The following is a 25719-nucleotide window of genomic DNA, read 5'->3' on the forward strand; positions in this document are numbered from 1 at the left end:
GAGGTTCTACTGTAGGTAAATATACCAAGTAGCATTGCAACACATACTTTTCCACTATCCGTGTATAACTCACCCATTTCGTTTTGTCATAATAGCCAGAAGCTCCCTGACTGCAAATCCGGTACCTATAATTAAACATACCCGGGCCCCATGATGTAGGCCGAAGCATATGCACCAACAATTGATACACCATGGGAGGATGACTTAAGGTCATCAGGCTCACCGGCTGCCGAAGCAACCCTTCGGAGAGAGGGTTGCCCCTCAATCCTAACCAGGGATACCGGCTACTTGTTTAAGCGTCACTTCACCTGGGTTCCCCCAGGTACGAAACCCAGAATGACCATAGTGGAATGCCCTGACGCATTTAGTGCAAGCAACACTCGGGACCTATCCAATCCCTGACAGGAAAAACCCGCCATCAAAGCCAGAAAGAAGGGGACCACCAGCAAGCTGATGGGGGAACCCAAACCACCTATTTACACCACTAAACGATCGAGGCCTTACCCAGTTGCTGGGAAACCAGAGGTGACCAAGGCGATAGATCCCTGAACACCCCCAGCGGGCTTGAACCCAGCACCCGATCTACTTCGTTTGCCTATCAAGCCCAACATCACTGCCAGGCCATCAGGGTTTCCCAAAAGGAGGCAGGAATAGAAGTGGGTCCCACCCGGATGAACCTATCCACCAAAGGTGGCGACACCCTTTGCTCAATTGAGGTTCCAGGGAGAACCCCCCACACTCTAGATAACCATACCTACCGGTCTCAGAGACAGGGATTGGCTGATGGAGTGCGCCCAGCCGTTGCCCTCACACTGCGGAAAGTTACGTTCCCCTAGAGTGTCCCCGTGAGCTGACGGGTACTCGCCCGATTTCACCTCCAGGAAGGCTACTTCCAAAGTCGAGGATTTGCCACACTGAATGCCAGTCGCACATCAACAAGCGGGCCGGAGCCCAAAGGATCATAGCTACAGGCAGATGATAGATTGGTGGCGCACTTCCACCTCTTGCAGAGCTGAACACCCCCCACAACCTGGATGGGGAAATGTCACTAGGTACTCTCACTTTGGGTAAACCCAAAGAGGCTGGCTTGCCCAGTCGTCCATAACTATGACCTACTTGAAATGCCGATTCTGACACCGAGCAGTTACCTCCCCTTTGGGGGCTAACTTACCCAATTTTTCACCTCCCAGGACGAGGCTACTTCCAGAGCCGAGGATATGCCTCACAAAATGTCAGTCGTACACAACAGGCAGGACGAGCCCGAAGAACTCCAGTCACAACCACAGCTACAGGCAGGTGGGAGACCGAAGTCTCGCAGAGCTGAACACCCCACCACCCTGAATGGAGGAAATGTCACTGGGTACTCTCACTTTGGGTACCACCCAAAGAGGCTGGCTTGTCCAGTCGTCCATAACTGTAGCCTACCTGAAGTGCCGGTTCAAACACCGGGCAATTACCTCCCCTCTGGAGGGCAAGAGCTAGGGTCCGCGTGGTCGCTAGGCCATGTACCCACGCAAGCGTGAGCCCCCTGCGGGACATAAACAAAGTAGTAGTAGTAGTATAAGTAGTAGTATAACTCACCCAGTTTGACCTCTGCGTTGTCCGTAAGCAGCACATTCTGCCCCTTGATGTCCCGATGTATGACCTTGTTGCTGTGCAGGTAAGACAGGCCGCGCAGTATCTCTCGACAGATGTAGGCTATCCACTCCTCCTTCAGTGACTGTCCCTTGGTGCTCTTGACCAGGTCAGTCACACTGCCAGCGCCGCAGTACTCCATCACCAACCACAGCTGGTCGTCCTTGCCTGGTGGAGACTTCTTGATGAACGCGCCATAGTATGTCGCGATGTTGCGGTGGTTAGAGTACTGTGGACAAGAAGAAAATGTAGAAATTCATCGGAAACATACAAAGTGTTGAATTATCGTAATTCCCTTACTGCAAAACATGGTGTACAACCTTTGCAACCTTTTAGTTCGAGAAAACACATGGAACCAGTTACAAAATATAATAAATCACATGGAATAAACTTTTGGTTTCAACTAGCACTAATTTAATAACTTACATTGTCTGATCTAACATGTGTGGATAAATTCAGTTTAGAACACATAGAATATGCATAAATCAGGGAAACTGCTACAGTAGGATGTTGTTGAGATAACCTATTGAAAAAGCCACGTGATTGCTGTATTACAAAATATTTAAGATTTCTTGAATTCTTGATTTGCAAAAAAAGTTGATTGAAACGTAAAGAACCCTAGTAGACCTATTGAAACAAATAACGGAAAATTGTTTTATTTACTTTGTGTAATTTGAAAGATTATCAGCAAAGCTTCAAGATAGGATACTAATCAGTTATTGATAAGTTAGTAAAAGATTAAAGTAACTACAGTAGATTACACTCAGCTCAGGTGTTCCGTTTTTTGGTAGGAAAGCCAATGCCTATAAACCTAAAGGTCCATTTCAAATGGAATAGGCCCTACCAGCTGGGACGTCGCCCATGGCGTGGAAGAGGGAGCCTACCCCCCGCCACCCAATCATCTCTGAAAAGTGTAAAATTTGGGAATTTTTGGGTATTTGAAGGTATGAGTTGGGATTTTGGGAGATTTGAAACCGTTGTTTAACTGTTGACTGTTGACTGTTGATGGTTTATTTTCAAATTTAGCAGACATCTAACCTTATGTAGGAAACTAAACAATTAAGGAAAAAAGTGTTGGAAATTTCATATGTTGAACAACTAAAGTACGTAACGTAACGTATATATAGTAAAGATGTAACCCAAGCATGTATGTAGCAAAGATGTAATTCAATGGTTTTTAGGAAAATTTCTTTCTGAGCTGCGCATGGATAGCCGCCACTGAGTGTTTATTAAAATTGATTTTAAGAGGTAAAATTAATGTATTATTGATCAGTAGACGTACAGTGTGAACATTTGTTAAGACACTTCAGACAATCAGACACAATCAAAAAATAAAGATTGGCAGCCAAATCAAATGTAAGAGAAACCTTCATTTCTTTTTATTTGTGTATGTCAGAAAGAACTTATTATCTAAAACTAAATAATCTAGTTTAAGACCTTAGTAAATTCAACCCAAGGAAATGATAAAATAACACATGAGTCCATGTCTTTTAATTAATCAAGAATATCTGACGAAAGTTACAAGCGTAAAATTAGAAGCAGATGCCAAAATGATTCAATTGTTTACAAAACTGTCTTTCTGGTTTAAACGTCTATTGTGTGGAAGAGCTAAAAATAACTAATATGATGCGTCACAACCGGATCATGATGACACATCATCCCTAAGTTACCATTTTTATTTGTCTCCCAACCGTTGTAAATGTACCTTTTTTACATAACTATGTTCATGTTTGTGTGCGTTTTTGTGTGTAAATGTATGTGTATCGACGACTTTCTGATGAAATGATTTTTAAATCCACTGGACGCCTGAAGATGACTTCTTCATGAAATTAAAACTAGTTGCGTGACCTTGCAACTATTGGATTACATAGAAACAGGTATTTAAACCAATTTATATATTAAACGTAATGCGGAGGCTAACATCAAAAATGAAAATACAATTATACAATTCCCTAAACATTTCTTTACAAGGTTCCCAGAAACTTTCTAAGAAAAAAATCCAAGAAACAAAACAGAAGTACTAAAAAAAATTGTATGCTTTTAACTCAAGTTTGTTGGTGTCTGACTACAGAATCTAATTTTATTTGGTCTTAAATAGAAATTCTAAACTAAGTGCGGCCAGTTGAGAAAAAAATCTAATTATAAATTAACTTTAATGTTTACATAACTGGAATGAAGAATCTTTTTTTTAATATTTCTGTAATTTCATAAAAACCAAGCCATTTATTACTTATTACATCCTATCAGAATATTTCCAAAACACCAAAGAATTAGAACTTATAGGAAAAGCACAGTAAACTATTTTTATCAAGGGGAAGTTCAGGACAGAGAGCTAAATTCAAGGACTTTTAGGATTTCGAGGACATAAAAGCGCGGGGAACCGCTGTATAAAAAAAAGGTAAAGGAAGGTGGTAAAGGAAGAGCTGCTAACTATTTCCTTAAACGGTTCAACTCCGTTTTTCCCTTCTTATAGTTTATTAAAACATTTTATTTTCATTAAAAAGATGATAATTTTTAAGTCTATGAATGTTTTTGAATATAAAATCCCCCCCCCCACCAACTTCACCTAAAATAGCTACTTCCCTATAGGGAAATTCGCTAAAAGACAGACAACTCAGGTAATTTTAGTAATGCAGCCAATATTTATCCAATCACTAATAAATGTGTATTTTTTTAAATCTAAAAAAAGTGATATTTGTTGAACCAAGCTCTAGTGAAGAGTTACAATCACTCGTTTGCCTCACTGTTTTGTTTATCCACATACTTCTATATTGGACAGAATGTCTGTTTAAAAACTCATCTGGAATTGTTTAGACTATCTTTGACTGTTGTTGGTGCACTGAAATAGAGTGCCCAGTATCATAAAATAGGTAATATTCTACTGAATTCAAGGTGAAATATTTTTTTTTATATAAAAAAAACCCAGGAGTTGCATGATACAGACACAAATGAGAAAAAAATAATTTCAATGATTAAGACCTCTGAATACATTGTTCTATAAAAATTCATAATTAAGCTTTTAACTAATGTTAAAAATATTTTATTTTGTATGAAATGAAACTATCCAAAGGCTTAGGAAGAACAATTACTAATTATATTTGTTGAAAACCAAAATGTATAAACACTCGTTACTCATTTACTCTCAAAGATAAGAATTGCATTTATTATTTTTATAAAACAGAATTATTTCAAATAAAATCAAACTTACATCATTCATTATACATAAACAATGTACATGAATATTGCAATAGAATTTATTACGATAATTTTAAAACACTTGAAAACAATGAAGGGAATACACAAGCCGTTGCATTAATTTTTAGAGTGTTAAAAACTTCTTGTTTAACAATTTCAGTCAATAGTTTAGGGAACCAGATTAATTCGAAATATAATTTAATTTTTTTTTAATTGTCCTCTTTCATCTCACATATACTTAGCCCGGTTATATTAATCACTTAAGCATCATTCAACAAAGTCCATCAACTCTCACGGTATTCAACAAAAAGCTATTCAAATAGAATAGTTCCAATAGTAAGGATAAACGAATGTTAAACCCAAGTGTGAATACAATTTGTGAACTATCCTGCAAAATCCGACAATTCTCTAAAATCAGTAAGGTCGTCGTATATATCGGCGTTGTAAAAATTTCTCTAATATTCAACAAATATACAAACAGAATCATTCTTTAGTTGTTTCATAGTAAACATAGCAATAAACATTCAAGAACCACACAGCAAAATTAATCATTTCTCTATAGTAGTACTACCATCACAAATATCGACATGACGCAGTAAAAATACCTCTAACAAAAATTTAAACAAAAGTCTGTAGAGTATTATTTTACATGTTCATATAGATGGCAGTATTTATATAAACAGGGCCTATCAGCAGCCACTGATAACAGATGACTAACCCAGGGGTGACCTTGGCTACACCAGACTGGTGGCCTGACAACAATACTGGGCTGGTCCAACTCACTCACTGTAACCACTCACCATTCAATCTTCCTGTTGTGTCTTCCTGCCATCCAACCCACCGATATACACTTTATGACAGTCAACATTCAATTTTGAAAAATTATACTTGATAATGACAAGTGTTTTAATTTTTGACGGATTAAATTCCATAGTAGCAGAAACATCACATGCTATATTATTCGTGGTATTCAGAATTCAACTTTTTATGAATTATATTCAAGATGAAATAATTATATTTCTGTATGAATAAACAACAATTCTACAACTTGGGACTACTCAATATTCAATTATTGACAATTTATATTTCAATTGGAACAACAATCATAATTTCACTTGGAACAAACAATAGATATTAAAATTAGGAAAAAATTTATATTTGATTTGATAAACAATCTATATCTATAAAAGAGGAACTATGTATGTATATATATGTGTATATACGTTATGGACTCCGAAACCGCTCGACAGATTGTAATGAAACTTTCAAGCATTATTAAGCATCTTTCAAGGATGGTTCGAGTGAAGTTTGGTGCAGATCCGTCAAAAGGGCTCAAAAGGGGTTGAATAACTACAACATTCTGTATTAGCATTAGTCATGATTTGAAATAGTGCCACAGTGTTTCTACAGATTGCAGCACAGAAAACTATTTTACTTTTGAATAAGTCCAAATGTATTAAACCACAATCGCAGCACACCTGTGCACTTAACAACGTTTAAATTCTCCAATGTTAAATATTAAAACATAAAAACCTTTATAAAAGTACTGTATTATAAAGAATAAAAGGGATGACTTTTTTAAATGTATGACAACAGCTAATCTGCAACCAAAAGGTGAGTGAGCGTAGCGAACGAACATCAACCTGGAGGCGAGTAAGCGTAGCGAACGAGCTAACCTGAAAACAAGTGAGCGCAGCGAACGATTTCCAACCTGAAGGTGAGTGAGCGTAGCGAACGAACTTCAACCAGGACGTGATTGAGCCATGCGAATACTTATGAAGTTAAGCGGGGCAAAGCCCGCGGGTACAGCTAGTCCATCATATTTGTAGCGGCCAATTAACTTAACATCAATGTGAAGACTAACAATATTGAAAGAGTAAAAACTAAAAATATTGGATTTAAGACGTTCAATTTCAGACTAATTTCAATTATTAAGAATAGTTTGACAAGGAAATCGTCTAACAGCATACTTTTCTTCTCTAAATGTTTGAAGAAATGTAGATGAAAATTGGCTATCAGCCAAAAAAATGAATGAACTGCTTAGTGTTTCTATTTATGAAACAAATGGAATTTGCAATCAAAAATCTGTGATGATAAGAAAATAAAATTAATTACAAGCATGTCTTATACGATATTACATAGTGTTTACACGGCGAGGAGGAATACAACTATGATGATTGGCAAAAGTTGTCTTAAATCAGTTAGAGTAGTTTGGTGTATGATCAACATTATTCACAAAACAATGTGTTTTATAAGTAGACAGGTTGGATACATTAGATTCAGTTTAATGATAATATAACGTAAAATTTTAATAATTGAAGAAAATAATTGAATGCGTAATCCTTTAAAGTATTACTACTGGTAAAATTAAAATCCGGACTGAAAGTGTTCAATAATATTTCGGGGTAAAAAATGAGTTTAGCATTGTTAAAACTTTGGATTTAATAGAGGCAGTGTGTTGTTGTTTACGGTTGGTCGGCTTGCTCGCTCAGTCGTACACAATATCAGTTCAGGTTTACATAAATAGATTGTTTGATCCCACCTAATCACCGTTTCCTTACATCAACTCCTTGTTAAACTGTTACAATTTTGTCTTTGTTTTGACAATGTGAATGAAATATTATTAGTGAATTATTATTGGAGTCTTAAAAATTGTGATTTTAAGCATCGTCAAGAATTCTGTTATTAAATTTGGCAATTTAAAGCAGGAGATTAATATTATTTTACCTTTTTAATAACTATGAAATTTGAAAAATCGTATTCTTATCTAATAGACACCATTAGTGTAGTCAAAGTCCAGTTCCTGTAATAAATTAATAAATTACATCGACAACTAATTAGTAATAATAATAAATTAAGCAAAGAGAATATTGTAAAAAGATAAACCTTTTTTCTTTATAAATTTAACTACAATTTGTGATCTTACCTTTTTCAAAACGTTGATTTCCAACTTGATTTCTTCTTCTTCGTCCTAATAAAAGAAAATATAACGTTAAAATATTTAGTAAAGTAAACCAATATTTCAAATTTAAGAGTCACATTCGAAACAAAAAGTGTCACATAATAAACTTGAAATAAGTACTGAACTTAAAATCTACATACTTGTAAGAAAGTTTCATCACTTTAAAATAAGCTCAAAGGTGTTATACATATTAAAGGTGATTATAGTTCGGCTGCTTAGAAAACGACCTGCGCGCTAATGCTAAACCAATGCTGGAGGAGGTCGTTTTGTAAGCGGCCGAACTATAAATGCAAATTCAGTATAGTAACATGTGCTTCAAATGAAAGAAATGCCACTTTAAACAGCTTACAAAAAAAAAAAAAAACATTCAAAAGGTAAAACACTTTTACTTTTACTTTTAAAAAAATCTTAAGGTGAAATGTTTTAGAATTTTAGATTTTGCAAAGAGGGTTTATCACTAAATACCTGCCAACAAATTGCAATAATATCGTAATAAAATGTAATTGGATTGTTCAAAAGTTAGTGGATTCAAATGTTAAAAGTAAACCAATTTGGAATTCTTAGATATTTTTTATATGTTATATGTTTAAACTTTTACATAAATAGAAATATTTTTTTAAATGAAATGTTTAAAACTTACCTCCGTAACGTCCATAACTTTGATCGCCGCCAGCTGGCCGGTCTTGGTGTGGCGGCCCTGAAACAAGAGGCAACATTAGGCTTTACGATCATGTGGACCTGGTCTTATCAAATAATTACTGATAGTATCTGCGGGGCCTGGTCAGCATCAAATCTGCTCTATCAGCAACCGCCATCTCAATGGGATATAGGCTATGTGGAAGACAGTGTAGCCAAATAAAAGTACTCAGCTTAATTTCGATAATAGAGATTTCAAAAAGGGAACTTTTTCATCTAGACAAAAAAGTTAGAGAAATAAAAATATCAACTTTTTAAAACTGAGCAGGCTACGATTTAGGCTTATCAAAAAAACAAATGAGCGGAGAGGCTGGTATAGAGGTCAAAGGACTTCTGATTTAGAGGCCCCAGGTTAAAATCCCACTAATTACCAAAGACTCTTACTAATTTGTTTTACCATCCTAATAATACTTGGTTGCATAAGCTTGTTTCAAACAAAGAGTAAATGTATTCAGTTTTTGTTTTTGTTATTAGCCTAAGCCAACAGTGCAAATCTTGTTTTGTTACTATCTAAGGTTGAACTGTTGTTAGATAGTGTCATTGAATTGACGGTTCAATGATGCGTATAATCAACTTCGCTTGAGATCGAACCAGGAACCTTCAATTTTGAAGACGGTCACTATCACCACTCAACTTCCCAGATATAAATAATAATAACAATATTATTATTATTATTATTATAGATGCATTAAGTTAACAAATTCCAAATGAGGAAACACCCAATGATTACTTATGGCTGGACTCTGGTGGTAAGAGGTCCCAGAAAACTTACACAACCGAATCTAACATGATTCTCCAACAATGGGACAGACCCTATGTAACGGTGGGAGCGGCACTGGAATTCTTCACATCAAAGAAACGGTCGGCAGGCAGATGTTTAATTAATGTAATTTAGCTGGAGGCACCAATCTATACAATGGAGACTGCTGAGGTCCCAGTGGTGGTAGCAGCTGGATATGATGATTCACAGTTTTTTGAATTAAAAGTTTATGTAGGCTAATGATTTTTACTTAAAAATCAAATTATATTTTATGATTTAAATTCTGATTATTGGTCTTTGGAACAATTTGTTCCTGTTTGTTTTGCTGTATGGTTCCAAACCGATAAAAAAAAACATTTTAAAAAACAGGCCTATTCTACTTTATATAATAAAACAATTTGGTAATGCATGTGAAATTTAAACAATCTGATAGTATTGTTTAATTAAACCAACAACTATTTACAAATCATACTGAGGTAAATTGAAAACTGTAGAAACAATATGTTTCCTACACACTTTTATTTTACTTGATATGTAATTAATTTTTTTTGTAACAAATGATGTTTCTAAGAGTTTATATACAAATGGGCATTTTATTGGTAACACCCACGTTCCACATCGATCCAAAACCCTAATACGAGTTATTGTGCTTTAAACAAAACTAAAATAATACACAGATTTAATCAAACATATTGCAAACGCAAACATATGTCCAACGAAACATTTAAAATTTGTTCCATTTAGGCTTTTAAAAATACAGATGTTACAAATAGTCTCCTAAACTCCTTATTTACAATCAAAACACATGCGTCGCAACTCTCAGCGTTTCCTGGTAAACCAACGAAGGCTACACTCATGCCCAGGTGCATTGTGGGGGTTGAGGTTTCCCCGTACAAGTGTAGAGTCAGCCTCAGTCAGCATGTGTACATCTGGCCTCTAGCCAAGTAAACGGCCTCAAGTCTTCCCAACTTTCTCTCCGTACGAGGAATTTTAGCAAACAGATCACCTCTGGTTGTCTCATGAGTAAATTGACACGTAAAGAACATGAGTTTCATGTAGGAGTACAAGTGGAATCTTTTAGGTTGTTAGGGACTATGGACATTTTGATAAAATTATCATCAATATATTATTATGTCAAGTTTAAGATTTGAAAAGAAAAAAAGACCTAAAGCAAAATTATCTTATCAGTTTTATACAACAGAGTTATCGTAAACTAGAAACTACTAATAACCTGAGGATTTAAATTAAAATGCTCTGATACTACTTTTATTGTTGTGATTGTCATTTAAAATCTAATGTTATGGAAGCTGAGGTAGCTAGAAAACATTTCAAAACCCTACACTAATTATTTCATTGCAAATCGCATGACAATGGATTAAGACCCTTTATTGAAAACTAAAATTTGTTAAATATTTGTTCTACAATTAAAAGAAATGTCCTATGAGATAGAAGTTGAATTGTTTATCTACTTTAAAGTACATATAAAGATGAATTACGTACTAGTAATAATTAGTTGTTTTAAAAAATAGTCAAAAATAATGTATTAGTATACATAATAAAACCAACATAAATTTTTCAAACATTACATTATATTAAAAAATACAATATTAATTAACCTAGCTGGGATACAAACAAAAATATTTACTCCCTCAGAATTTTAATCCTGGCTAATGTGAGGAGCAAAACACTCTTGATCTCTTGAGATCCGAAACAAAAAAAGCTGAAAGACTGTTTGAATACGAGTTAGTTAATGGGCAGAAAACAGGTCTGGTGAGCAACAGCAAATAAGGTCATTACTCTCTGTCTGGGTGTAGCCTTCATACATTGTATGTGTGCAACTTACTTATGTGAGTGTAGCAACTTCAGTAGAGCGTTACTAAAGGGTCAGAAATTATTAAGAATCCCTAAATTAAAAAAGTGCAAACAAAATATTAAAGTTTTCTTAAACCTCTAATACCCAATTTGCATATTAGTTTTGAAAAAAAAGAATTATCAGTTAAGATACATTTTCTCCTGCATCTAATGTTTAGAGAAAGGTAAGTTTGCCTCCTGTTTGTTCTGAATCAATAAGTAACACTAAATGGAAACCATTTTAGGAACAAATTTATAAGATAATCAATTTACTAAACTTTATTTAAATCTAGTTAGATTGAAGAATGGTAAATTGTGACAAAAATCAAGTTTATTGCACAAGCTGAAGTACCCTCTCGACCCTTTCTACATTTCCAGACATTAAACAAAAGCTTGAATAAAAAAAATACTTTTTTATGCCATAGTGATGAATCAATTCAACCATTTCCTTTTAATACGTTTGTCTTCCAGAATGTTTGAATTACTGGTATTAAGGTAACTTTCTAAAAATGTGTGGTTCCAGTTTTCTAAAATAAATTACTAGGTAAGTGAATTTAGATTGACATCAGTTATGTATTTTACTTTTTATGAAACATTGAAGTTCTTTATCGATAAATATAATGAAGGAAACACAGAGTAAAAGCTTTGACTCGCCCCTTAACGATACATTTCCTAACACAAACAGTACTTTTAAAACATCAAAGCCCCGTATCAATGTATTTACTACACAGCGCTCTTATCAATCCAGATAGTGACACAAAGTGAAACTAGTTCCAGAAACAGTGATGCAACAGTTCCCAGCAGCAGCAGGGGGCTATCAGTGAATCACACATCAATTGTCGAGTCTGAGGAGCAAGTTTTGTTGAGCAACGTTTAAAAATAACGGGAGGCTTTGCAAACAATGGGATTGAAAATGTGTTGGACAACTACAGAAGCGTCTTCCGTCTATGCAGGGAATGTGGAGCATCTGTGACTACGTCAATGTGTTAGTCATAACACCTTGTAATGACCGAGGTTAGGGTGCGACTCTACGGAGATTAAATGGACACTTTTAAAAAGTATTAAAATTGTTAGTTTTGTAACAAATTAAATTCATTTTTTTAAAGCATTGTTAGAATACCTATTTAATGAGGACAAATGTTAGTTTGGTCACAATATTTCTTGTTTAGTCAAAATTTTAACAACCAATGTTAGAAATATGTTTTTTTTTTACTAAAAAAGAGTTAAATTGGTGGCTGACTAATAAAAAAACTATATTGTAATCATTCAAATGCCTATTTATTCAAAACTTTAGATTTCATTACTTCGAGACTTTGCTTTCTTTCTGATACAAGGCTATTATTATTATTTTTTTTTACACTGTCACCTTTTACAAAAAACAGTATCCTGTTTGCAGTTGTTGTTGTAGTTTTACAGTATCTTGAACTTAACTCATTTATACTACCAATAGCTCAAATTAAAGCCTATAACTAACTGATTATTTTGAGTCTAAAACATATGAAAAAAACATTAGCCTAACAATTATTAATGATAGAGCTAATTTTAAAATAATGTTCGTTCACAATCCGTTTGCTTGAAACCCGTCCGATTTGAACAACTAATAGCTTAAATGAAAGCTGATATTTCACTGAAGTATTAGGTCAAAATATATAGGTTTATTTAATTATAACTGGTGAAATACATCTTATATTGAAGTAAGAATTCAAATATAAATCAAATTTATGTTTTTTGGTCGAGTAACACAGTAGATAAATATATAGGTACCGATGCTTAATGTGAAATCTGAGCATGCACTTCAATTTGAGACCTCAATCATGAAAATCGGTCAGGTGGAAAAGCCAAAAGAACTCGGAAAAGAAAAACATTTTTAAAATATATTTAAGATAGGCCTATAGCATAAGGTAAAATCATGCGACCAGACTATTTAAAAGGGATTTCACTTCACAAATGTACAATCTTACAACTTTAGGCCATTGCTTTTTAATGAGTGAGGAAAAGTAGAGCTTTAAAAATACATCCAAGCTTTAAAATAGGATTTTTGGAGACAATTTGTCAATAATATATTAGTCCATAGTACAAATTTACTTCAGTTCATAAAAAGTTATAAGTATTTCAAATCATTTTTTAGCCAATGTGATATTACAATTAAATTTGATTTGTCTCAGATAAGTTTAACCTACCACTGTTTAGGTTGATGAAACATTCCTGTTAGCCATTAGGCCTACACTCACCAAAGAAAATACAAAGATAATATAATATAAATACTGTAAAATATATTTTCAAGCCACTATGCTTTTGCCATTTACCATAAACACAAAATATGAGAAAACATCTAATTCCAATTGCAGTAAAAACATTAACAAATTTACTACCGGTAACAATTTAAATCTAGTATGTCATGACAGAACGCACTAAAACCCGACTGATAAAACATCTGTGCACATTAACATAATTGATTCCTCCTCCTAGGTGCAAGTCATTCTCGGGCATATTTCATGGAAGTAACACGTTAAGCAGCTAGGTTGTATGACGGGTTAATTGAGTGTTTCCTGCAGAATGCAGCCATTTAATTAGCAACTTCTCCGTCTACGTTGATGGAGCTGTTAGGCAACTTTGTATGAACAAACTTGTCAGCCAACTTTGAACAGATGACAATCTTGTCGTCAGCCTCCCCGATGCGGGTAACAGATTGTGCAACAGTCTACATGTGGTTTGAATTCAATACCACGGCTTGTTTATTTACTTTGATTCTGTACACTAGCAACAATTTTTTACTAGAAACTATTAGTTTTACCGGTACTTTGTAATGGGGTATGGACCTTAGATCATAAAAAAGTCCTTCAGCAATTCTACCCCCGAATTATTTATTTATTTATGCCTTCTTTTAAAATTACTCCGCCCTTCTCTAATGACAAAAAAATAAATAAAAAATGTTCAGTGTTCGTTCACCATTTGCTTATGCCTTTAAAGAAACAACCAAGAGATAAAGAACAATTAATTTTTGGTTTCTCCCAGATTAGGATTAAAACATTTATTGAAAATCAACAACATTTTTAAAGGGTGGAAAAATATTTTGGCTACCGATAGCCTTCTTAACGGATTGGTAATTTTACACAGATTATAGTAGGAACTATAATAATTATAGTAGGAATTATTGTATTTTATCTCTTTTTTTTTAGTAAAATCTTATCTTTTTTTCTAGGAAGCTAGGCACGAGCCTGGGATTGTTTTTCACATTACTTCAGGCTAGACCTAGGGGTTGCGGCATTATCACTTAGATAAAATCCATTGGTGACTTGGTGGGGATCGCCAAAAATTATCAATTAGGGCCTACTATCTATCTTTATATCCATCTATATAATATGGGAAGGTGTTTTTTGTTAACACAACTCCACCCTTATTTGTGGACCAATTTCAATATGTAGTTTTGCAATATGATTATAGAATTAAAAAATTCCTACCCTTAAGGATATGAAACCCACTCAAAGGTTGGGTTTCCCCATAAGAAATACATAGAACAAATTTAACAACATTTAAACAAAAAAAAACTGTTTATAAAAAGAAACTCATTAGCTTTTTGGGAGTAAATATTAATGTTTGTAAGATATTCAGTAGATTAAGTTGAACGGTTAATTAGTTTTGTTGGAAGAACAGAAAATGCCTCAAGTTCAAAGAAAGAATATTGAAAACGGGAGGAGTAAGGCAATTACTACAGTATAATATGATATCTTATGCGTATGAGGAGAGTAGAAAAGAGAGGCTGGTTTAACACAAACCCATCCAGGTACATATTCACTTGGTGAGATTAATAATATGCCAGTTCTGCTACGCAACTTACTTTGGAAGTGAAAAAATATACGAAGGACATAGTGTTGTCATGATGGTAAAGTAAACTTGCCTAATGTCAAATGAATACATACAAGAAATGTTTACTTCTGACACTGACAGATCGAGATATTTCAAAACATTTATTAGAAACTATAATAATGATTTGGCTATGATAAGTTCAAGTAGTAAGATTATACCAAATCTTGGCGGACCTTATGTTTTTATTTTAAACGTTTGTATCACACACCATTCTACACTCATCCTTCACTCATATTTGGGTTAAAATATGCACCTAGGTGGCATCCTTATCTCAATGATTGATAATTGATAATAATAATTGATATTACTCGCTCTACTTCGATTGAGAAAAACTTAAATGTATTGTTTACTTCTAGGTTATGTTGCCAGTTCCTCGGACAAAAGTTTTTTGACTGAATTCACCAACACAATCCAGACATTTCAAATCAAAAATAAGAAGTTTCAAAAACTTATTTGCTATTGAAAGTTTTAGTGGCAATATTAGACCTAACATAAGTGAAGGAATTAGTGTTTATGTATTCAACGATTGAGTAGTTACGGTCAAGTTTATTTTTATGATTCAGGAGAGGCAAATAATATATACACTGTTCAAAAAAAGAAAGTGGTTATCCAAATATTATAGCTACAAGAGTTATCCAACCCATTTCGACAAATGAGTCCATACTTTCAAAACTTTGGGACAGGTATCAGAATCAGAATACTTAATTCTTGAACATAGAGTACAGAATAGGCGTCAAACAATACAGAGATATAATTACAAAACAGCATAAAGTTGTTAGGCTTTGAGGCGCTGTCGGTAGTGATGGTTATTACTATGAGGGTTGTTTAGTCCTCACTGGATCATCGGTGATGTTCTCCAGTTCATGACCTCCTCAACTGTGTAGAATGGTCTCTCCACAAGCTAAGCCGATAAGCGTTGTCTGGTGCTGTTTATGCTGGGGCCTTTTATTCTGGTTCAGGAACTTCACTCCCATGTAGGAAGGCCTTTCTTAAATAAGAGTTAGATGATGGACTGGAAGTGTGCAATTCATAGCCTGTCGGGTGTTATAGCTGTGCCTATCCATACCTCGTTGGAGCTGTAGCCTGCTTGCGTGAGTAGCCACAGCTAGGATGTACAGGCTTGTAATCGTTAGAATTTTTAGCTCACGGAATTTTGGTCTGTGACTTTCTCTTTTGTCCATGTCTGCTAATATTCTTACTGCTTTTCTGGTGGATAAGCACACGCTGGAAGTTGGTTACCGATGAGTTTCCCCATACTTCAAGGCCATATCGAAGATGTGATTCAAACAGTGTGTGGTAGGCAATCTTGGCTATGTTGGTGTCACTTATGGTTTTTATCCTTCTTATCACGTAGATACTGCTACTCAGCTTACTACACAGGCTGTCAATATGGGGGGTCCATGTCAGTTTCTGGTCTATTATTAAACCTAAATACTTTGCTTCTTCTAGGCCTTCGATGTCTGGGATCCTGCATACCCCACCATTTTTCCTGCCAAAGACCAGTTGTTGTGTTTTCTCCTCATTAACTACTAAGCTGTTGTTTTGGCAATATTGTATTGACATGTTTATGGAAACAAACAAGCTGATTTCAAGGGCTTCAGGGTTTTTCCCCCCAAGGAGGAGTACGGTATCACCCGCATACATAAGAGTCTTGCTGTAGTCTACCAAATAGTGAGGGAGATCATTTGTAAAATTATAAAGAGAAACTCCACTGAACGTGAGAAGGTTCTGATGCTGGGCATATACTTAAAATATGTTAACCAACTTTCAATGGTGTTGCTGCTTTAGCCTATTCAAAGCAGATTATGGCTGTCCAGTTGGTAACCCAGAGTTTGTGGGTAAAAAATGGAGCACATGAAATGGTTGATATCACCCCACTTTTCAGGATTCTCTTCTGAGAAAATTTGTTGGTTTAGGGGGATGTCTCAAATCAAAGAATTTAAAATTACCCAACTTAAAAACATTTTTCCTCAACGTTATGTATGAGCTGCACGAGGTCTCTAGTTACTAACTATTACTAACACACATGTTTTACTTGTTCTATAAGACTCTAAACCAGTTAACAATAATAAAAATAAAGATAATAAAAATAAAAAAACATTGAGGATGTAACAGCCAGACATGATTATGTACTTTTTTTTTATACTTTCTTATGAAATGGCGACCATACTATGTAGGTATTTTAAGCCAAGTATGAATGGAGATGAGTGTAGGATGAGTGTAGGTACACTTTAAGAAAGATGTTAACAATGGCTGTAAATAGATCATCAGCTGTTGCACTGCTTATTGTTACTGGACATTTTGAATATACGGAAAGTAAATAAAAGAAATGTCTTATAACACTTAAAACATAAATTTACGCTTATACTGTTACTCACAAGACGGTAAATAGGCCTATACAAAAAAGATGGTAAGTGGTGATCGATTTCGATGGACACTCAAATCATCATCAGACCCAATAGGCGAATGTTATTTAACAAAATATATGTTTTAAGTGTTATAAGACGTTTCTTTTATTCTTCCGTAAATTTAATAACACGTACAATGCTGATCGAGAAGTTATTTTGAATATGGTGGACAACATACAGAATTTGTTATTGTGATCTAAGACCAATACCTTTTAATGAATTGAAATAGAACCCTTAGGCTAATACTTTAGTAATTGGATGCAAATTATGAAACTGGAACCTTTTATCGTAACAATGCACCAGAGAGTGTACAGAAATTGCCAAGAATATTTTGTTAATCCTACGATACCACAAAATAATTTACTTATTTATAGACTTTCTCATCTGTTATTTTTGCTACATTATTTTAATAACTGTGGGAAAAATTCAATGTGTAATTTGTTCAAAAAATATCTTTGCGGAAGAGAATATTTTTCCATTACACGTTAATCTCAGTAAAAGTATCATGCTGCAGATCAAGAGTATTTTTACACATTAGTTACAAAGAATTTAACTTCAGGAGAGCATAGCCTTAGCCTATATTTTATAGGCCTACTATATTGCACTAGCAAAGCTTACCGAAATTAAATATCAAATAATCTTTCAAAACAAAGAATTAAGTATCAAGTTAAGTTGAATGTGAGAGGGGAGGTATTGAAAGTGGGAAGAGAAGACAGACAATATCTCTGATTGACCTATGACCCATTCAGTCAAGTTCGCCTTGGGGGAATGGGTGAGATTAATACATCAGAGTCTGTTTGTTTGGAAGATTTCTTTTTGAGCTGAAAAAGAGCTAACTTAAAAAATCTTGTTAACTACTTTGATTTTTTTAATAAAAAATATAATTAGGTAATTTTTCTTGTTTTCAGACCAACAAAAACATTTTTGACATCCCTGGGAAATTATTTTACAGTACTGAGTGGTCACCGATGCAAGTGTATGGGTCATAAAGTAATCAATCTTTAGAGTTAGATAATTTCTCCATTTGTTAGAACTAGTTGTTCAATCTAAGAGGACACAAAAGGGTGTATGTGGCTTCTTAAATTTACCATAAAAATAGTAACACACCTGCCGAGTGGGTAGAAACTAAAATTACCTAGTTATAACAAATAAACTTGAGTTTAATTTAATCAGCAGTTTTTTTTTATATAAAAATGTTTTCATTACAATTGTAGCCAGAGAGTCTTTATTAGTTATAATCCCCCATCCCATTGTTAAATGAAATGTTATAAAGCATGTTTTAAGTTTGTTTTTAAACCTTATCTTACACTTCCTGTCCAAGAATTTCCCATCACCTATTTTGATTGCACAAAACTACTCCCTTCTCTTCTCTTGTCTTTACATATCTCTCTTTCTTCATTGGTTGCTAATTAATATCTTTGTCTTATTTATACATTTATCAATTTAATCCATCAAACTTTCTTTAATCAAAAATTTGAAGAAAAAACAATACTCCAGACAAAATAGCAAGTGATTAGAGAAAGGTTTTGACATAAAAAGTCCCAGAGGATATGTGATTGTTGCAGGAAATTTAAAACATAGAAAACACATTCTATCATCTTCATCATCACATTTTTACAAAAACTCTGTCAGAGTTAGGTAACTATTGCATAGCTAACAAAAGACAAATTGTTTTATTTTATATAAGCTGAGTACCTGTCCTTTGTACGGGGTTGGCATATAAATATTTAAAATGCTTATTGCAGTTGTACTCAAGCTTTGCTTTTTGAAATGGGGGAGGACACAGTTTGATAAAATTAGCTTCTTTAAGTCCCAGAGGATATGTGATTGTTGCAGGAAATTTAAAACATAGAAAACACATTCTATCATCTTCATCATCACATTTTTACAAAAACTCTGTCAGAGTTAGGTAACTATTGCATAGCTAACAAAAGACAAATTGTTTTATTTTATATAAGCTGAGTACCTGTCCTTTGTACGGGGTTGGCATATAAATATTTAAAATGCTTATTGCAGTTGTACTCAAGCTTTGCTTTTTGAAATGGGGGAGGACACAGTTTGATAAAATTAGCTTCTTATCTAGGCTATTAAAAACTAAATATATGAATGTGGCAAGAACCGAAGGAGTAGCCAGGAAAGAGAATTTTAAAGTGGATGATTTGGAGTTTGAGCATGTGGATGAGTTTAAATACCTCGGCATAACAATAACACATGATAACAAAGAGGAAAAAGAAATCCAAAATAGATTAATTGTAGCCTCAGCAACCTACTGGTCCCTAGTCAATATGCTTAAGTCAAAAACTCTGTCCAAAAATACCAAAATTAAAATCTATCACTCCATCATTCTTCCAGTACTACTATATGGATCAGAAACATGGGCACTAACAAAAGAATGGGAAAAGAAACTTATTATTTTTGAAAACAAGATTCTGAGAAAAATATACGGACCAATTCAAGATGTAGCAGGCTGGAGAATTAGGAAGAATAGAGAATTGAGAGATGTGTATCACCATCCAGATGTAGTAGCAAGGATAAAAAGCAGGAGACTGAGATGGGCTGGACATGTGTGGAGGAGAGAGAACTCATCATTGATCAAAGCTGTGGACCAGAACAAACCAGAAGGCAGAAGACCACTCGGCAGGCCGAGACTGCGATGGAGGAGTCAGGTGCTGAAGGACGTGGCTGTATTGGGCACTACCCCTGAGGCAGCGGTGGATAGAGAAGAGTGGAGAAGCATCGTTGGCGAGGCCAAAAACCTTCTGAGGTTTCAATGGCCAAGGAGGTAAGGGTAAGGTAAGGTAATCTAGGCTATTATATTACACATCTGCCATAGCCATAATGTTCTACCATTTCACCTAAACAATAGAGAAAAATAAATAATTAAAAATTTGCAAAATATCACAAACTATTCATGAAATTAAAAACATAAACATAACTGTTAACAATCCAACTTTGACAGTTCTCATTGTGTGATGAGTTTTTTTGTTGTTGCTTATTTCAAATTAGCTGTTTTTATTTAAATGAAGGGCAAACGGAAAGTAGTAACTATGTGTCCATTTTGGGAAATTTTACAGTAGAGCGTTTTTAAGGTTTGACTCAGAAAACCAGCGTGCATTGTGGACGTACCCTATGTATCAAGCTTTAAATTAACATACCTTATAAACTTGTCCATAGGTCCCATTGCCGACTACTTCAATGAGTTCAAATATGCCAGCCGGATCCTGTAAACAATAGGTTAATGGTCAATAAATACAAGTTAGTCAGGTTAAATTATAGGTCTAAATGTGTGACTTGAGTGTCTATTGTTTGTTTGTTTGAGTGTGTCTGTTTTAGGGCCTAGATAGATCTAAGATAAAAGGGATTTATTTTAATAGCCTCATTTTATTGCAATGCCAACAGGAAGGTTCTAATTTTCAATTAGGCCTAAATAAATAAATGAATGAACAAGTTTAGGGTAACTTAGTACAAGAAGATGCAGAACTTTAAAATAACTCCACTGGGAAACATATTCTTACGATCGAACATTCTATACAATCAATCCAAGCGATTAGGCCTTGGCCTACACAAAAAAATAACACCTGTGAGAGTAATTTGGGTAGGCCTACTTTGGTATAATGCAGAGGCCACCCTTATAGCTACAGTGTGCTGCGGTGGTTATGTTAGGTTGGGTTATCACAAATAGATAGTACGACTCATATGGAATCATTCGATTAAAAGAAATAATGATATGATGACATTTCTAGAAACATACTTATTTATGATGACTGAATCTAACATAACCGCCGCAGCGCGATGCAGGTATAATATGTGGCCTCCGTATAATACCAAAGTACCATAATTTGTTTTAGAATTAAATTAAATTGCTAACAATCAAATCCTAAACCAATATCATAAAGATTAATTAATGTGGAAAAACAATTATCGGTACAGCCAAACAATCGATTTTGCCAACGTGTTGTTGTCTCTATCAAAATTACTGTAACTGCCAAAATAAACCAGCGTAGGCCTAACTGCTTAAATTAGGCTACTTACTAGAAACTACCTTAAACATTAAACAAACCATCAACGTTTTCACTTAAAACCCCCAGACCAACAATAGGCCTCATTTCCACATAGACCTAACTTATTTGAAATAGCATAACATTAGATTTTATTTTTATCGAGTGCAGTCTCGATTTGCAATAGGGTTGTTTCCTGCGTGGAACTAACTTAGTGTGGTGTGGTATGCCTGGTTTTTTTTTAAGACCATCTCATTAGGCCTAATTAAAAAAGACCCGGGTGAGTTAGACTTTCATAAGCAGGACTCCAAAATAGCGAATGAAAATGTATAAAATATTGAATTTTTGGGTAGGCCTATCGATTATTTCATTTGATAGTTAAAACAAGTTTGGTTAGTTAGGTTTACTTAACCTAACTAACCGAATGAAATAATTGATACGGTAGGGCATACATCAAATAATACCGGTATCGATAGTATTAAATTCTATATAGCCTATATTACGATATTTTACGATATAGTTTATTAGAGTCCTGCTTATGAAAATCTACCCAAAGACCCCTCACAGCTTTTTTAAGAGTTACAGTCACACAGAAATGTTAAAATAAAGATTTTATGTTATGGGTCATTCCATATGAAATCAACAAATAACAACGCAAAGGAAAGGCGTCCGGTAACCGAACGTGGATTAGGCGTCTGGCAGTGACTTCACCAGGTTATGGGGGGCCCTGAAACACCATTAACACAACAATATGGTGGAACGCGGCGGAACGCCGTCGGTGTTTGTGGTGTAGTGGATAGAGTACTTGGCTGATGTTCAAGAGGTACTTAGATCGAAGCCCATCGGTGTCACTAACTTTTTATCAAAGATTTTGCTTAGAATGCCATTTTTTCATAACAGGTATAGGTTTATCTTTTGTTTAGAGTTTGAGGCATTTCTAATTTTATTTTATGAACAGAATTTAAACTTCATTCAGTTTTTTCATTATCAGCAGGTTTGGTTAGTTAGGTTAAAGGTTATGACAGTAACTGCCAGACGCCTCATCCGCGTACGGTTGTATCCTCTGCCAATAAAAAATTCTGTTCAACCTTGGACCATCTTGGATTTTAATGAAATTTTGAATGAAAAATACTTAGGTAGGTACCTACTACTAGAATGGCCAGGTTGAGAGCCTAAGAAGTTAGTTGATTTGACATGGAAAACTCCTTCCAAAATCCCCAAAACCAAAATAAATTTGCCTTTTTTACGGACAAACAACCATAAAGTTACATAAATATATGGCACAACACATAGGCCTATAGGCTACAGTCTAACTTAATGGATTGAAATAGAGAAGTAGCAAACACACCACAGTAACACTACCTTGTTTACTTCCGGCACAACGTCTGCGATAAGTTAAAATCGATTTAATAAAAGGCCAATACCAAAGATTGTGTTGTGTTTCTTTAAGCACCACTCTGTGGAATTTACGATGCCAACATGGGTCGCCGGAATTTTATCCCCCTGGGCAAAGCTGACATCACTATGACGTAGTAAGCTGAGTGGCCAAAAGTTTGTTCGCAGCCGAAATTTTACCCCCGCGGATTTGGAAGTCTAATGAAAATAGCCAGAGAGTGATTAATTAGATTAGCAATAAAAACCGGAATTTTACCCCCTGTCCATATAACTAGCGTTTAGACTACTGAACATGTACGGTACGGGACGGATTTTTACCCCCTGGAATTTTACCCCCCGATTTATACCCCCGGATTTTTACCCCCCAGAATTTTACCCCCTGGCCAGTTTTAGAAATTGAATGATTGATTTTCTTATTTCTGTTTTTAATTAATTGTTTTTTCATTATTACTCACCTATCTTTATTTATTTTTTTTGTAATCTCAACTAAGTAAACAGAATTTGCTGATTAATTTTGATGTTCGGGATTTGCGTTTGGGGCCAACTGTTGATTAATAAGTAGGGTACCTATGTAAAATAAACTGAGTAGCTCATTTAAATGATAATTGGGTGAACATTTATTCGTAAAGAAACAATAAGGCATATTTTGTTATTGTTACAATACAAATGAAAAACATTGTTTTACCACGGTTGTATAATAAATCGTTAAAGAAATCTTCGAATTAATTACCATTATGATGTTTGTTTATATACGTCATATTAATCAACAATTGGCTTCAAAGATCAAATCCTGATACTCGAATCTCAAAATTAAAAAAAAACCTGTTCCATTAGTTGATGTTACAAATAAATTAAGATAGGCTACTTAATAATAAAATGTTTACTATTAAATTAAAAGAGAATGGAGATAATTAATCATTCTCACTAATTTATGTCTGGCCAGGGGGTAAAATTCCGGGGGTAAAAATCTAGCTGTATACTTTACTTCGGTTTTTATAATTTGATGTGTTCTAATTAAATTCACAACTGTGAAAATATATGTTTAACTTAATTCCCCCTCCCCCAATTAATTCCGCTTAGTTCTGCTTCTGCCCCATACCACGTCTGATGCGCTCCGGGAACAAGATCTGTTCGTCGGTCGACCTTTTCGCTTCCAGTTTGGAGGCTGTTAGGCGAGTGGCAGCAGAGGAACGTGACGCTCTATTAACATTTCACTGTTGGTGCTGTTTTTGATCTTGTTGTATCTCAAATCATTAGGCCTATTATTGTTGTTCATTTAATGCTTTATTATTGATATTCATTTCATTATTTATTATTGTTACTAGGCCTAGTTTAATTTCTACTACTATTGTTCTTTTCATTGTTTATCGTTGTTAATGCCTAGCACAAAACACAAACATTCACTGTTGTAGCTTTTAATCTTTAAATCTTTGTAAATTCGTGTATTGCCGTTGGTAAATAAATAAATAAATAAATAATTCCGCTTTTAATCCATCGAGCTGATGTCGCGAAACTCAAAAGTTCGCGGCCAGAATTTTACCCCCTGGTTTGTGACGTCACGTTTGCCCAGGGGGTAAAATTCCAGGGGGATAAAAATCCGCTACCCCGCCAACATCATAAGTTAGGTAGCCATTTTAACAACTTGGACAACTTTGTTATTAACTAGACCTAGGCTTAGGATACTCAGATCAATTGTACGGTAAGTTAAATGTCTTATGTCTTACTCTAGGCTAACAAAGTTTAACTTCAAAGGCCTCTTGCCCTTATAGGCTGTGGCCTATGGAGCCCCATCCGAGATTAAAAATCGAGTAAAATAGGCCTACATATTGCCCTATGGAAGTAAACTTAAGGGTCTATAAATGTAGTCAACGTGTGTCAAGATAAATAGGCCTAACTGAAAGTCTATGTTGAGATGTCTCAATAACTAATGTTTCTAAATAGGCTACCGTACTTAAAACCATCTTAGGCTAATCAAACGTTAAATAAATTACGTGTAACTAAGTACATACACAATGAACAAGCACAAAATTCGGGCTAGTCAATCACAATTATTATTAATTGATAGGGCCTGTTGTTAGTCATTTGGTAAGTTAATAAGATTGGACACAACTCCTATAGCCGACTTGTTGGGTGTTAGTTATATTCATCCTATGTTTATTCGAACGTCGAACAAATGTTAATTTCTAAACATAGCCTAAATAAGTATTTCCATTCAATGTATAAGTATTTACCTTCAATGCATTCAAGTCAATGTCATCTAAGGAACAATTCACGCTAGGGGCCAAGTTGTTATGCGCCATCTTGAGCACAACGAGTGAGAGTTAAGTTAACCCGACAAAAACACTGTTAATTAAAACTAAATTTCAACTTAAAAGCCAAGGACTGGTCTCCTCCCTTGGCTTTTACGCTACCTTGATGCACTACACATATTTAGTAATCATAATAACTTTTTAACACTTGTCACTTTGTTGTACATTCTTTGTCCACACCTACTTATCAACGCCAGGGAGTGACGTCATCTTTCCGACACAACATTACTTCAGAAGACCAACCCAACGAGCTAAATACGAACAAAAAGTAATACTTGTGACGTGCACTATAACAGACTAACAGTCTATCAAAACCTTTTAGATTTTTTGATCCATTGTGGCATTATATGTTTTGTAAAACTTCTGGACTGTGGTATTTATGAGAATAATTTAAAATGTTTACAGGTAAAGTCATTCGAATTATATTAGGAAATAAACATTGTTTCGTATTTTAGAGGTTAGCTAGTGAGTTAAAAATGCAAATTGACTGTAAAGTCTTGTATCAAATGAAAATATTTAGTAGTGTTCCCTTGAAAGATGCCGTTGTAAAGTAAACCAATGGGTCAAACCATAAAAAACCATATAGATAAAACATAATCCCTAAGTCTAGCCCAGATGACAGGGGAGCTGAGACAGAACAAGA

The 25719-nt window shown here is 34.6% G+C and overlaps 1 protein-coding gene across 4 annotated transcripts in view; it reads right to left on the minus strand.

Moving 5' to 3' along the window:
• The window catches only part of LOC128993521 (misshapen-like kinase 1), a 72327-nt gene extending 47051 nt beyond the window's left edge, over window positions 1-25276 (minus strand). For all 4 annotated transcript variants that reach the window (XM_054417481.1, XM_054417483.1, XM_054417482.1 and 1 more), the window contains exons 1-5: window positions 24999-25276; window positions 20530-20595; window positions 8433-8489; window positions 7757-7801; window positions 1582-1864 (exon numbers count right to left, since the gene is read on the minus strand). In XM_054417481.1, coding sequence (XP_054273456.1) covers window positions 1582-1864; window positions 7757-7801; window positions 8433-8489; window positions 20530-20595; window positions 24999-25067 — 520 coding nt within the window. In that variant the 5' untranslated portion in view covers window positions 25068-25276. The remainder of the gene's footprint in view (window positions 1-1581; window positions 1865-7756; window positions 7802-8432; window positions 8490-20529; window positions 20596-24998) is intronic.
• Window positions 25277-25719: the final 443 nt, after the last annotated feature.

This window comes from Macrosteles quadrilineatus, unplaced genomic scaffold, assembly GCF_028750875.1.
Source record: "Macrosteles quadrilineatus isolate MER2022 unplaced genomic scaffold, UCM_ALF_1.0 Scaffold_4__1_contigs__length_99947679, whole genome shotgun sequence".
Classification (NCBI taxonomy): domain Eukaryota; kingdom Metazoa; phylum Arthropoda; class Insecta; order Hemiptera; family Cicadellidae; genus Macrosteles; species Macrosteles quadrilineatus.